Source organism: Pollicipes pollicipes, unplaced genomic scaffold, assembly GCF_011947565.3.
Source record: "Pollicipes pollicipes isolate AB1234 unplaced genomic scaffold, Ppol_2.1 Scaffold_4219;HRSCAF=4965_pilon_pilon_pilon, whole genome shotgun sequence".
Taxonomy (NCBI): domain Eukaryota; kingdom Metazoa; phylum Arthropoda; class Thecostraca; order Pollicipedomorpha; family Pollicipedidae; genus Pollicipes; species Pollicipes pollicipes.
In genome coordinates, this window is record NW_023596448.1 from 36,149,490 (window position 1) to 36,163,459 (window position 13,970).

The 13,970-nt window shown below is 49.4% G+C and overlaps 1 protein-coding gene across 1 annotated transcript; it reads left to right on the forward strand.

The window, feature by feature from the left end:
* Nucleotides 1–89: 89 nt before the first annotated feature.
* Nucleotides 90–4,075, forward strand: LOC119095508 (autophagy protein 12-like). Its single transcript, XM_037218352.1, has 4 exons — nt 90–218; nt 1,932–2,059; nt 2,386–2,522; nt 3,134–4,075. The coding sequence occupies exons 2-4, from the start codon at nt 1,945–1,947 to the stop codon at nt 3,254–3,256; spliced, it is 375 nt and encodes a 124-aa protein (XP_037074247.1). The 5' UTR covers nt 90–218; nt 1,932–1,944; the 3' UTR covers nt 3,257–4,075.
* The last annotated feature ends 9,895 nt before the right edge of the window (nt 4,076–13,970 follow it).

The window sequence follows — 13,970 nt, forward strand, 5'->3', positions numbered from 1 at the left end:
TAAATGAAAGACTTGTGAACTGAGACATAAACAAAAGAGACTTGACACAGGTGCGCCGTAATGACTGGTGTGAGGCGAGGCGTATCGCCCAATGCAAAGAAAGTGCGTGTATCGCATAGGGAGATACGAACGTTCACAGAGGATTGACACCGTCAAAGACAGCGTGGAAGTGTTTATATTGCCTTCACTTTGAAGAAGAGAGGCCGACAGGCCACCAGGTAGAGAAAAAAAAGGGCGAAAAGCTTTTCCTCCCGCAATTTGTGATTTGTGTGCGTGTTCCCGCCCCTGTCTTGTCCCACGATAAACATCGCAGTGATGTTTCATAGCTTACATGGACATTCAACATCTTTTGCAATTACAGTTTCATTCATGGTCCTGTTTCTTTGCTTGCATGCAGCTTAACCCCAATATCTACTTCAAATGTATCTGCCCATGTCTATGGAGGTTTTATGACATGCTGTGATTAAAATAAAGTGACAAATAGAGTTAATGAACACAAATTTAACTATAATCTGCAGGATATGTGACATGACCAAACCGAATAAAATGCCTATGTTGGGAAAGCACCTAGTTGGAAGTAACATGAAGACTAATCAAACAAATCTTGAAATGGAAGTGAACATAACACATTCAAGGTCAGGGATGCCTGCACTTTATTTGGTGCAAACATACATGTGCATCTCCGCAAAAATCTTTGGCACAGGAGTATTATGAATATGACATATGCCTATGTCACAGTTAGTAGGGACTGAGATGCAATGCTAGACTCTAGTATCTAACTGCATTGAAAGGAAGGAGCTGGCTTGCTGTGTAGACATTCACATACTGCTTCTGGTGTGATTGAGTGAGGCCAGCTATATTGCAGTAAGGTTTAGTAGCATCAGCATTGAGTTTTACATCCTCCTCATATGTGGCAGCAAGTCATTCATGAAGACAGGGAATGTCAGGATGCACAGCTTCTGCATGTTCATGCACTGTATTGCTGTGGGACTGAGATTGACTTGGGTCTGTTCATGAGCATTCCGCCCTCTCTGGATTATGCCACAAAGCTGGGAGACCATTTTCAAATCAGAGTTTTGTGGTTAGTCTGGACAGATTGTTCCATTCCTAAATTACTGGCGTTATGTTATGGTAAGAACTGGTGTTATGTTCCTAACTTGTGCTGTGAGACTTCATTTTTTCTTCAATATCCTGGCTCTCAGTTGGGTTGCCAGTAGTGTAGTGTTATTGTGTCTGCGTTAACTACCGCGCACCTGGGAAACCAGAGGTACAGGGTACAATTCACCGCAGTGCCCGCCCTTCCTGCCAGGGTGAGAGGCAGGCAACACCATATTGCCTCAGCAGCTGAGTGTGTCATAAAGCCCCAATGACACACACACTAGCTCTCAGTTGGTGTAGAATTTTGGTTCTCATGACTAGGCCTTTGTTGAGGTACCTGCAGCTTCCCTCCAGGCAACAGTTGTATATAGCCAACCAGTATGCCTCTCCAAAGTTAGCAGTAATTTTATATGACTTCTTCTTGTTCTTTGTAAGGCTGCTTGCTCCAGTTCCATTACTTAGTATTCACTGAATGAACCTAGGGTATTGTGCTCACCTTGCTCTGTGTTGCACATGTTGCACATGGCCAGAGCATAGATGGCAGGTACATACCACTCTTTGTCATTTATTAGGCAAAGGATTTATGGTCATGAGCCTAGTTAGTTAGTTGCCAGATTTTAAGGATGTGTGAACTGCAGTGGTTATACATGTACTGTGGTGGTCATGAGCCTGCTATGATTTCTCAGTGATAAACCCAGCTACACACATGTTCACCTTGTATATGCTGCATGATGGATCTGTTGTTATTGATCTGATCTTGATCTGTGCTATTGCCATTGATTGGTCTGATCTGAATTGATCATTAATCTGATCTGTTGCCTCACTATTTTCAGAGCCTCTAGCTGGATGGCTGACTCAGAGGGGGCTGAGGGCCCTGAAAGTCCAGTGCAGCCACCCTCCCCAACTGAAGAGATACAGGATGCCCCTGAGTCAGAACTGGAAACAAAGACCAACAGCAAAGGTAGCTGTGACCTTCACTTGTGCTCAGTAGTGATTTGTTTATTGACAGCATGTTGCAACTGTTGACCAGAACATGTTTGCACATGCCAATCCTTGCAAACTGGTTTTAAAATGCTATTGGGTGTGGGTGCTTCCCAACACCAGCGACTGATATCTCAATAAAACAGATCTCAGTTCATTTCATATCTTTGTAATCATACCCAGCTTGCAATGTTGTAGTAGTGTGCAGGGATTGCTATTGCTGGCTGTCATAAGGTGCAGGCATAGGGTTTGGGAACAGCATGGATGTGGTAATGTTGCTTGAGCCTGCCACTGACTGTGGCACAGTTGGCCTGCTGCTGAAGGCAGCTGGAGATGCACCCATCATGAAGCAGAAGTTCTGGATGGTTGATCCCAAGAAGCAGGTGACGTGGGTGGTGCAGTTCATCCGGCGCTACATCCGGATGGACCCGTCAGAGTCCCTGGTGAGTGCCATGGTTGCCTGGTGAGTGTCCTGATGGCCAGGTGTGCTCCATAATGTGCTCCAATGCCATGCCTTGGCACTTTAGGTCACCTTCTGCTGCCAACTGTTTGTCGATTTAGATGGTGAGATCTTCTGTTGTGTTCTTTTTTAGGTATGTTTTATGATGTCGATGAACAGTGTCGTGCAATTCGTTTGAAGCTTTTCCGGTCTATCTCTCGACCTTTACATCTTCCTTGTCTTGGAGACATAGCACCTTCTGTGTTGCCTCAACCACTTGCCATCAGCGGCCGCAACACCGCACCCTGCGCTCATGGCCGGAGCTTCTGGGTTCGAGGCACCTGCCGTCCGCTTTCTCGTTTCACCGCGTCAATTCGTGTGCAAGATGGCGTCGATCTCGCTCCGAGCACCGCTGCTCGCGTTGTTTTGTAAAACGTCCGACAGGCGGCGCCCGCCTCTTGCCTATCAATGACGTCACCGACTGCTGTCTCTTGTCCAGCAGCCACACGTTGCTCCTCTGACGTGCCCTCCCCCGATACTCCCCCCCCCCCCCCGTCTCTCCCTCCCAGTCCCCACCCCGGCAGTCAGTGACCCGGTGCGCGTACGTGCCGGCAGTTTGTGTACGTCAGCCAGGCGTTCTCGCCGTCACCCGACCAGACCATCGGTAACCTGCTGGAGAGCTTCGGCTCGGAGGGCAAGCTCGTGCTGCACTACTGCCGCACGCAGGCATGGGGCTGAACGGCGCGGCCGGCGCAGGCCCAGGCGGCGCGCGGCTCGCTCCGAGGACTCCGAGTCAGCGGAGAGGCCAGGGTCGGGCCGAGAGTCGTCGGCGCCTACCGTGGGAGCGACGGTGGCAGCGCCGGGGCACGTGCCCGCGGACTCTGAGCGGGTCTGTGGTACCGGCGATGGGCGGTGGCGGGGTGGCGCGTCATGCTGTCGTCGGGGTGTGACGCGCTGTGATGCTCCGTGACGCGGAGTGACACGGAGTGTTATGCTCCAGGGTGCGCCGGGCTGTTGGGGCCCGCTCGCTGCGGCTCTCCCGGCGTCATGCGGGTCCCGTCGTCTCCCAGCGTGCACGAGCTGTGCTCAGAGCCCTCCGCCTTGGCCCAGGAAGCACGGCGTCGGCCCGCGGCCGCCTCCAGTCGTGGCGCTTGCCAGCGATGGCGTGACGTCACGGAAGATGTGCAGCCAATCGCCGGCGTTCACCTGTTTTTGAGTTGGTTGTAAAGGGTCAGGTTGGACGGACAGTCGGTAGATGTCTTTTGCCCCGCTCGTGGCAGCGTCGAGGGAGCTGTGGGCCTACGATGCCGTGATGTTGAGTTGATTGGTGAGATGAGCGACGGTTTTATTCACTGTGATAATCTCAGTGCTCGTGTGCGTGGTTTGCGTGCTATGAAGGGCCAGAGGTTATGCTGATGTGTTTAGTGATTATCATTCGGGTGTCCCAGGTTTTTTTGTGTCTCCGTCTATGCTGATCCTTCACTCGTCGGTCGCTGTTGGGTCGTGAAATCGACTATTTCGGCCGGTTTAAACGCTCAAATACACCACCGACTTATGCATATGAGCCGATTCCACCTGGTAGTAGCGGAGGCGCGCGCCCCTGATAATCTGCAAAGGACACGAGTGGAGCTCTGGGTTAGCTCCGTTAGAGGTCTCCTCTGCTATGTTATCCCCCACCCGCCAACCCCCCCCCCCCGCACACCATCGCAAGCGCACTAAAGTGTCCATAAGCAGTAAAAACAGCATATGTCATGTTAGGTCTTGGGAAATAACTTGTCCCTGGGACCTCAATTGGCGCAACTGGGGACTGAGGAACTAGGCGCGCTGAGACTGAGCTGCGCCGGCAGTATCAGGTCGGAGGAGAGTATCCAGTGTTCGCTGACGTTTGCTGACTGTAGCGGGGGTTTAGGCCCACGTGCCGCTCTAGTGCACTCATCCCAACTGCGACTGTGACACAGCTGCTGCCGAGGGGCTGCGTTATTGTCTGTCAATGTGTTTTCAAGGGGTCGCCTGAAAGTGGTAACTTAAAAGGTTGAGCCCCCCCCCCCCCCCATCCCCCAACACCCGCGTATGAACCTTACCTATCAAGAACATTTTCACTTGCTGAATTGGTGCCTGAAGCTTAATGTTGGGTTCTCTCCAGGTCTGGATAAGTTAAGCGAATCGTGATGGCGCCAGCTCGCAGGTCGGTGGTATGCGTAGAAGGCGCAATCAAAGGTGTCTGTATAGCCCTAGGAGAGGTACGCGCACCTCTAGCTATGCCGTTAGTTGCATTATTATCAAAATGACAACACACGTTTCATTGCTCCATTAAAGGCTTCCTTTCCCGCGTCACCCACACCAAAAGGTGGGGTCGGATGTGCTGCAAAGCCTCCCGGCTATCCTTGTGACACTTCGTTAGGCCGCCATCTTGGATTGCTTCGATCTTCTGCCATCTACCCCATCCTGTGGTCATTCCCACTTCCGAACTCTTCTCAGCCCCACCGCACTCCGCCAGCAGCACTCAGCGCCCTCACCAACCTGCTGAGCATCTCGCCGCTTCCCCTTCAGTTGCCCGAGCAGTTTGTCGCGACGGCCGCGCGCGGCGCCACCGTCGTCGCTGGCCTCCGGCGTCGTCGGCGCGCCGTCAGAGGCTCATCACACGTCAGATCGGGCGCCAGAGCCGACGTTCTCCAGCAGCTGCACATAACCCCGCGTCGACGGCAGCGGGGGACAGAAAATCGATACCCCGGCCGGCGGCGCTCGGCCGCTGGCGGTCTGACATTTGGGGGCCAGATGTGGCCGCGGGGGCGGGGAGACACATGTGCGGACTGGGCGTCAGCGTGTTCGTTCAGTCGGCCGGCGGCTGGGCTGCTGCTGCCGGGGTCGGGAGCTGTTGACACCGAGCCGCTGCAGGCCAGTCAAAAGGCAGCGCAGTGCGGTTGGCGCGAAGACAATGCGAGGAATCGTAAATGTCAGGTTCAGAGAAAACGAAGCCCGCGGCACTGGTGTCCGTGCGGGTGCAGCAAAACGGGTGCCGATAGGGCGGTGGTTAACGCGTCTGCGTAAGGCGCTGCACGACTGAGAAAAGGCGGCGAGGGTTAGATTCCCCGCGGTGCCCGCCTTTCCTGCCGGAGTGAGGGACAGGCGACGACATAAAGCCTCATCAGCTGAGTGTGTCAAAAAGCCCCAACGACGACAAGGATGTAACAAAATGGTGCTATTCTAGTCCTCAGCTCCGCAATCAGAAACTTCACATTGGCCGCGTGGGTGCTGTCTTGACCCATCCCCACGTTTCCCACTAGCCATTCCTGGACCCCACAGACGACCGCTGAATCCGCCTCTGCACCTGGTTTGCCCGCTTTTCCCTTTGCGCGTGTTGGATGCGGTATTTTATGGCGGCCGTTTTTGGGCTAGGCTCAGGGCTCAGCGTCTGTGGTAGTCATCTTAGCGGAATGGAATGTCCCCAAAAATGGGAGGGTGACGAATGTTGGAGTTAATGTCTGTCTACGCCTCATCACACAGGGTTAGTCCCCGTATTTACGTCCAGAGGCCAGGGGCTTCCTCTTCCGGCATCTACCTCACGTGCCAACGCGTTTTTCGCCAAAAATGATGTCGCGAGCAGAAGAAAACGATATAAAATGGTGACAGCCGGGGGAGGGGCGGTCGCTGAATTGTAATCGGCCCCGCGAGAACGGCCACCAACATACTTAATGAGACCAGGGCCTTGGGAGAGGATCATGGGCGAAAGTTGGTGCTGGCCTTATGATCGTGTCCAAAACATGCAGTACAGGCCTGGTAGCGAGAGCATTAAGGACACGGGAACAGCCATGTCCATCTTTGGGTTAGTTTGACACGGTTTCCATGGCGTGGCGTGGTAAGAGCTGGACGCAGATTAACTCCTGCCCCCTCCCCCCCCCCGTCGCCCCCTCCGCCCAACTTTTGGAAGATTCCGCGGCATCTAAGCGCAGCTGCGCACTTTTCCTCAGCAGCGCGCTGAGCAATGACCATCGAATCGACGTTTTTAATCCTCTATTAACGCATCTGACGGGCAATCTATGGCGGCCGTACCGCGCCGGGCACCCACCAATCAGAGTTTGATTCCTTCGGAGGTTTCTTGATTCCTTTTCAGTCAACAGATTGCTTCAGCGCAATCCCTTCCGATTGAGGCCCGCTGGGTGCTCACTGATGCCGTCTCTGACCGACAATTAGCACACTGTTGGGTCGAATCCAGTTCCCACGTAAGGGTCCAGTTACGATGCGGAAGCGAGCACAGTGCAGTTGAATCCAACACCAACAGTTTATGAGATAGCCCGTTTGATTGGTATAAAGGTGATTTGATATAGACATGTCAAAGCACGCGGTTCCCATGGCGTCGCATAGCAAAGGCTGGATGAACGGTCGCCCCTGTCCCCCTCCCCTCTTCCCAACTTTTGAGAGATTCCCTAGTGTTCTTGTACTTACCCTTCGCGCAACTATTTTTGCAAAGTAAATTTTTCCGCCTGTTATAATCGATTGAAATGCTATGACACCAACTGCTATATATATATATATATATATATATATATATATATATATATATATATATCTCTCTCTCTCTCTCTCTCTCTCTCTCTCTCTCTCTCTCTCTCGTATACGTGGCAGCAGTAAATGTCCGGTCTTATGTCGTCATTTTGTAGTATGTCGGTTTCTACGTGCTCCATTTAGAGCTTAGCGAATAGAGATCCTAGAGGTGAACCCGTCGCAACACCCTCAGTTTGGCAATACATTCGTCGATCAGGACCGCGGAAAGGAACTTCCAAGGAACAGGCTTCTAGTACTTGTTTAAGAAGACGCTTTAATATTTTGAGAGGAGAAATCTCGGAATGATTGTAAACGCGGTCAAAGAACATGGATATGGCTCTTTCAGTGGGCAAGTTCGTAGATAGATTTTCAACATCTAGAGAGGCTAGTAGACCGTTAGGTTGACGAGATCGCACGATATCAATAAGCTCATCCGTTGACGACAAACTGTAGGACATGCAAAGTATGGGAACAGAATATCATTAAGACGTTTTGTAGTTTTATAGGTTGGTGAACGGATCTGTGACATTATTGGACGAAGGGGGTTGCCATTTTTGTGAGTTTTTACAGACCTGTAAGTATAACCAGGCGCAAATTCACCCGTTTTCTTGGAAAAGTGTGTGCCATCAACGGCGGCATAGGCAGCAGTGATGCGTTTGTTAAGTTTTGGTATTGAGTTTGTCTGTTGGATCTTTTGTGATGCGCCGGAACTTCTTGTCGTCGTTCAAGATGAAGTTTTGTTTCTCATGATATTCCTTTTTGCCAAGTATTACGTAGAGTGATGATTTGTCCGCTCGCCGAATGATGATGTCGTCTTTTCCTCTAAGTTTTTAGCCGCCGTCCTGAGTTCTTGTGTGAATATCTTGCTCCTATAATTTCCACGTTTTTTCGTGCTCTCTCCCAGTAAGCTGTTCTTTAGATCCTTCTCTAAGGTTATCTTGTCCTCTTTTTCCAAATTCAAGATATCCTGGTCAATAATTTCTAGTTATACCTTCTTCTTAAGTTTATCATATTTCGACAACACATGGCAATTAAGTCCAAGAAAAAGCACCTCTTGCTCCTCAGTAAGATCATGATGAGATAAATTGATGTAACCATTGGCAGTTTCCGGCAATATTATATGCCCACCATGGAGCCTTGAGAGCTTTTAGCAATATCCTGTTTCTAGTAAGATGCCTAGTATCATATTCAATCACGTCGAGTTCGTAAAGTACTTTTTGTTTTAGTTCATGTTCAGGGCAACATACCTGTAGCTCTTCTAAAACTTTTCTCTTTCTCTTTAGGATTCCGCAGGCCGTCTTCTTTCGCTGTAGTTGGTGATTCACTCAGGTGCCGCTGTGCCGCATCAGATGCCGTTACGTAGACGATTTCGTTAAGGAAGCTAGGGACATCGACCAACTAGGACGTCTAAAAAACAACCGTGAAGAGCCGTCAGGTTTATTATATATATATATATATATATATATATATATATATATATATATATATATATATATATATAATATACATGTATAATATATCATTATTATGTATATTATATATAATATATAATAATATATATATATAACCATCATTGTCGTCGTCATCATTTCACTAATGTCCTGTCAGATAACATATAATATAACAACATATATTGTGGACATGCACATAACACACCTCCAATATAGGTAGACGCCTCAATCCACCCCTCGATGGTGAGATGAAACCAGAACCATGCCTTGCCACAAGCAGTTGCGCAGGACGGAGCGCACCAAGTGTTTGGCGAACGCCATAGCCTAGAACACTCGGCCTCTGAGAACATCCGCCTCTAGAGCAACCAGTCAAACCGACATCAGTCACAATAAAAGCTGATTCAGTCTTTTCAATTCACATTGCGAGGCACACAAAGAATGATATCTGGGTGCATGTTTGCAAATAAGGCCTCGCACTGATCAAAAGGATACTGTCATTCAGAAGACGCATTTAAAGCGCAATGAAATATACATATGCACACATTTGCCTAAAACACATGGCATAGGTCCGGTTGCAACTCCGCTGCATTTTACAGTTTGGCCCCCAGCGGCGAGCTGTCGTATACCGCCAAAGAGGACCCCTGCCCTGTATATATATATATATATATATATATATATATATATATATATTCATTCATTCATTTATTCCGATAATTATTACACTCAATTCAAAACTACGCAATAACAGTAAAGTTGAGGTGAACATGGAGCTACGGAATTGGCTCACTGGAGAAAGTGAGATCAGACGAAGCAATTAAAAATAAATCCTGACCAAGGAACCTGCGGCAACGCGAAAAGCTACACAGAGAACGCCGGCATCACGGTAAGGAGAGCCGATATAAAACGTCGCTATACGTGATTTTTGACGAGACTGACTACTTTAAAAGACGAACGGCGCGCTTTCAGATAAAGACAAGCTTGAACCTATCAAGGGAGAGACCATAAATCCGGCTTGAAAAACATAGGTATAACTAATCTACGGACTAATCAACGGTGGTCATGCTGTCAGGACGACGCTCGCTTTCAGAAGTTTATTGGAGAATAGGTACCAACTCGGCTACGCTTACGATAGTGTCGAAGTTCGTAAAATGAAAATCCTCTGCACCCGATCATTTCATTGTCCAGCGCTTACATAAGGAGAGCAGCCCCAACTACATTATCACATCGTATATTCCTGTGAAATGTGGTTCTAAATTCAACGAACGAGACTTCAGACATGTCCAAACAAGATCAGTGTAGCGCGCTCTTGCCACGGAAGAGCCTTCAAGCTCTGCTCTGATTGGTCGCGTCTAGACAGAGCACTGCAGTGCATCAAACAAGGCCTCGTAAATAATAGCTACTCCAACGAAGTCATCGATCATGGAATCACCCAGCTTCATTTCACATCAAACAAAAAACAGGCAACAGCCAACATCAACGCACTCAATCAAGCTCTTCTATCAGCATCAAATGTCTGATAGCTCTGTAAGACAAACGAACGCATCATGAACAAAATAATCTCTGACAACGTCAAATTACTCAAGCTAGGACAAGACAACGCTGATAAGATGTTAGCAAAATTGGCAAGATCATCACCCAATTCATCATGAGAAATAACCCTCACAAACAAATGCGACGTTTTTTGAAACGCAATCAGGTGGTTTACAAGTGCTTGTTCTTACATGAGAGATTGCAGACTCCTGATACAATGAAACTACGTAGGGCCACTGTAAACTCTCATGGCAGCTGTATCATACCCTTGGCTGATGGTACCCCCAAAAGAACGCATGCAGTGGAACAACAGCCTTCGCCCCTTTAATCTGAATTGATACATTCTAGATGACATGTACTGGTGTCCCGTTAAGCCCATCCGATATGGATTTTGAATGCTATTCAACACCGTTTTCTCCCGTCGAAGCATGCTTAGTTATTGCAATAACAGGGGGCGGATCTGATAAAGCTGTCAAAATCACATGCGCCGTTGTTTACTAACACTCTATGATACGGTTTTCACCGAGGTTTTCCAATGTTGTCTTTTCTGTGACTCTGGCTTGCTGGGCTTTTGAGATCTTAAGGGCGTTGCTGAAGCCTCCCCTCGTGAGGTGGTAGTGAAAAAAAAGAACGTGCGCAGAGTAAGGGTTAAGGGGCCCCGTCTTTACCCCTTTATCAAGATTTCGACTGAAAAATATTGAGCTAGTTTGGAGTTGACCGAACAACGTTTCGGTAAATTCGCATTCGACCAAACATACTTCAGTAGTTGGCATTTAACTAAAGAACGTTTCGGCCAACTATCATTTGACAAAAGACAATTACGGCAATTAGTATTCGAATAAAGACCATTACGGTACATTGCCATTCGACTTAAATATATTTCGGTAAATGAGCTCAGTCACTGACTTGGCGTTTCGGCGTGACATTCTGTCAATTTGACACGTCGGTGCAAAGGCAAGTTTCACAAAGTCGTTATTCGAACTTCAGCATGTTGCCTTATTGACACAGCGGCAAAGCAACTCGTCGAAAACATAGACTTCGGCTTACTGCATTCGGTAACAAGACAATGGGCTAAAACGGCATTTCGATAATTTATCCGGACACCCCTGGCTAGGTCCCCTACCTCCAGTGACTTCCCCCCGGTTCCCCTGTCCCCCGAGGGGGACACGGCAAAGACCTGTAAGGGCACGCGCGTGCCACTACCCCCCCCCCCCCCCCCATTGCTGCCGGCTGTCCACGCTAGTGAGCCGGGAAGGGGAGCGAGGGAGGGCGTGTGTGCAGGAGCAGGTGGTGCTATTCGACTGACGGCTCGGACCGAGCAGCCGCGCCGCCAGCGGTGTGGCTCGCCTGGACGCAGCCGGCGCGAGCGATCAATAACGCCGGCAGCTGCAGCTGCTCCTCCCTGTAGCGATTCTGCGGTTCCGCGTGCTGGCTGGGGACACCCCGCGTGACGCCGCTGGCATGGGGGACACCCCGCGTGACGCCACCGGGATGGAGGACGCCCGTGTGACGCCGCTGGCGTGGGGGACGCCCGTGTGGCGCCACCGGGATGGAGGACACCCCGTGTGGCGCCACCGGGATGGAGGACACCCCGTGTGGCGCCACCGGGATGGAGGACACCCCGTGTGACGCCGCCGGGATGGAGGACGCCCCGTGTGGCGCCACCGGGATGGAGGACGCCCCGTGTGACGGCCGCCGGAAATGGCGGAACGCCCCGTGTGACGCCGCTAGCGTGGAGAGCGCCGTGAAGTGAATGACTTTTAGGGCGTATTGGGAAGCCAAGCGGACGAGCTGGAGGCCGGCGAGTGGCCACTCGCTGGCCGTCCTATTCTAGATCGAGGGACAGCGACCTGGGCCACAGCTGCTGTTACGGGAGCGCGTGGCTAGGTGCATGAGCAGAGCGTCACGGTGCTCTGGAACGGGTCCGGAGAGAAGGAAATGCCGATAAATATCATTTTGAAATGTCAATATCGGCACCAGTGGTACCAAAGTCATGGTGCCTTTCAGCCCATGCGCAGACGCATGAGTATGGATTTTTCCAAATGATTGCATGGAGTCAGAGTCTTGGAAGTCACAGAAAGTGTGCAGAGTTAGAAAAGCGATCGGATTTCTTCCGATCGTGTCTTCTTTATAATATTCTTGACCATTTTCACTCACATTCCCCGTGCAGTTAACTTTCTTCACCGGAAAAGCATAAGTATCTAAATAATGTAAAAAAACATTCATGCTCCTCACTTATGATCTCAGAAAATCATAGTAAAATCACAATTATGGCACTCTTCTCCAAAGACGGTGTGAAACCAGATGTTCCCTTACCGAGAATGCTTGATCAGCACTCATCAAGTGAGAACCCGCACTGCGAGCCAACTGCACTTCGGGGATTTCAGAAGCAGTTAGGGAGCTCGGAGTTCTGATCTGCTTCCAAGCCTTTGAGCCAAATTGCTATGCTCACCTGCTCTATTTTGGACACAAAACTCCCGTCGCCGGTAAACAAAACTCCCGTCGCCGATAAACAAAACTCCCGTCGCCGCCTGTTGCCATGCCATTTTACCACCCTGTTGCAACATACTCAGTGTTCAGTTAGGCCACTAACGCTCAGACTAGCTACCCCCGGGCGGCACTGATCGTATTTTAGAAGGTCAGCAATCGTGCTGTGGGAAAAGTACGTTCCAAGCGCATTGCCTTTGCAGCAATCGCTGCGCCTACAACATTGATGCAGACAATCGCATGCATCATCATTCACAAGGCTCTAAGGCAAAGTAGGTGTATATATATATATATATATATATATATATATATATATATATATATATGACACGATTGTGTAACAGCACATATGAAATCTTTTGATGTGTGACTTGTAACACAAGCTTTCATCAAGAATAACAGTCAGGTTTTTCACCTCCTCCCTGCGGTGATGACTTATTCATCAGGGCGGAGCTGCGTGGAGTGAAGGCTTCTGACGCACTGACCTGTTCCAAAGATGTAGGTCTTGGCCTTATGCAGGTCCACAAACGTGTATACAAGTCTATCTAGTTCTGCGTAGGCTTACCTTTGTCTCAGGTGGCCTCTCCTGATCCCATTGTGTACGGACTACTTACACAGTGATTCTGGGGCTTTCTCCACAACCATACAAGCTCATCTAGACCCCGTGTGCATCCTGCTACCAGTACCTGTCCGCATACTAGATAAGCTGTGCCTGCCGAGCGTAGCGGCTAGGTTCGCTTTTGAAAGCACTTAACATAGAGATCCATGCGCGACTCCGGGCACGCGTCGCAGACATTGATATGGGCGCTGCTGTTCGAGTTTTAAGTGTTTCTTTGCTGCAAGCTGACATAACCCGACCTAAGATTTTTTAGGAAAGCTCTCCATGCTGTATAATCACGCCCACATGTTCAATAATCTTTGGAACATTTATTGCACGTGTTGAAGTGGCACCAAAACGTGTTTCTACCTTTTGTGGTTTCGGGGTAGCGGCGGTGTTTTAGTAACACTGCTGCAATCTACGGCCGGCGCGGGCGGCAATCGACTGTGCCGTGGAACGCGCGTGGCAGGCCGACATTGTGACATTGACGGCGGAGCCATATATCACAAATACATGCTCAAAACACTTGAAAATATGCATCATCGTCTGCAAAATTTAATAAGAAACACGCCTGCTCAAGGTTTTGTATCACAATGAGGCATGTTCTCGTATGTGTGATGTAAAGCAGAAACAATGCGATTTTCTGGAACATTTGGCTTTTGGCCTGGCATGATGTGGTCAATTATTAACCTGTCAGCGTAGGAACTATTACCAAGCGCGGAACCTTGTTGAGAACAATCCACTGATTTTTTTGTACTGGGCTCTATCTAATAATAATGGTTAAGTGTTTCTAAACTAACAAAGTTTGGAAAACTAATATCAGCTAAGCGATTCAACCTAATAC

Excerpts from the sequence above, each read along its gene's own strand:
- LOC119095508 (XM_037218352.1), top strand. The coding sequence starts at position 1,945 with ATGGCTGACTCAGAGGGGGCTGAGGGCCCTGAAAGTCCAGTGCAGCCA. Across the intron at positions 2,060-2,385 it reads AACAAAGACCAACAGCAAAG|TTGGCCTGCTGCTGAAGGCA; the intron begins GTAGCTGTGACC and ends ACTGTGGCACAG. Across the intron at positions 2,523-3,133 it reads TGGACCCGTCAGAGTCCCTG|TTTGTGTACGTCAGCCAGGC; the intron begins GTGAGTGCCATG and ends ACGTGCCGGCAG.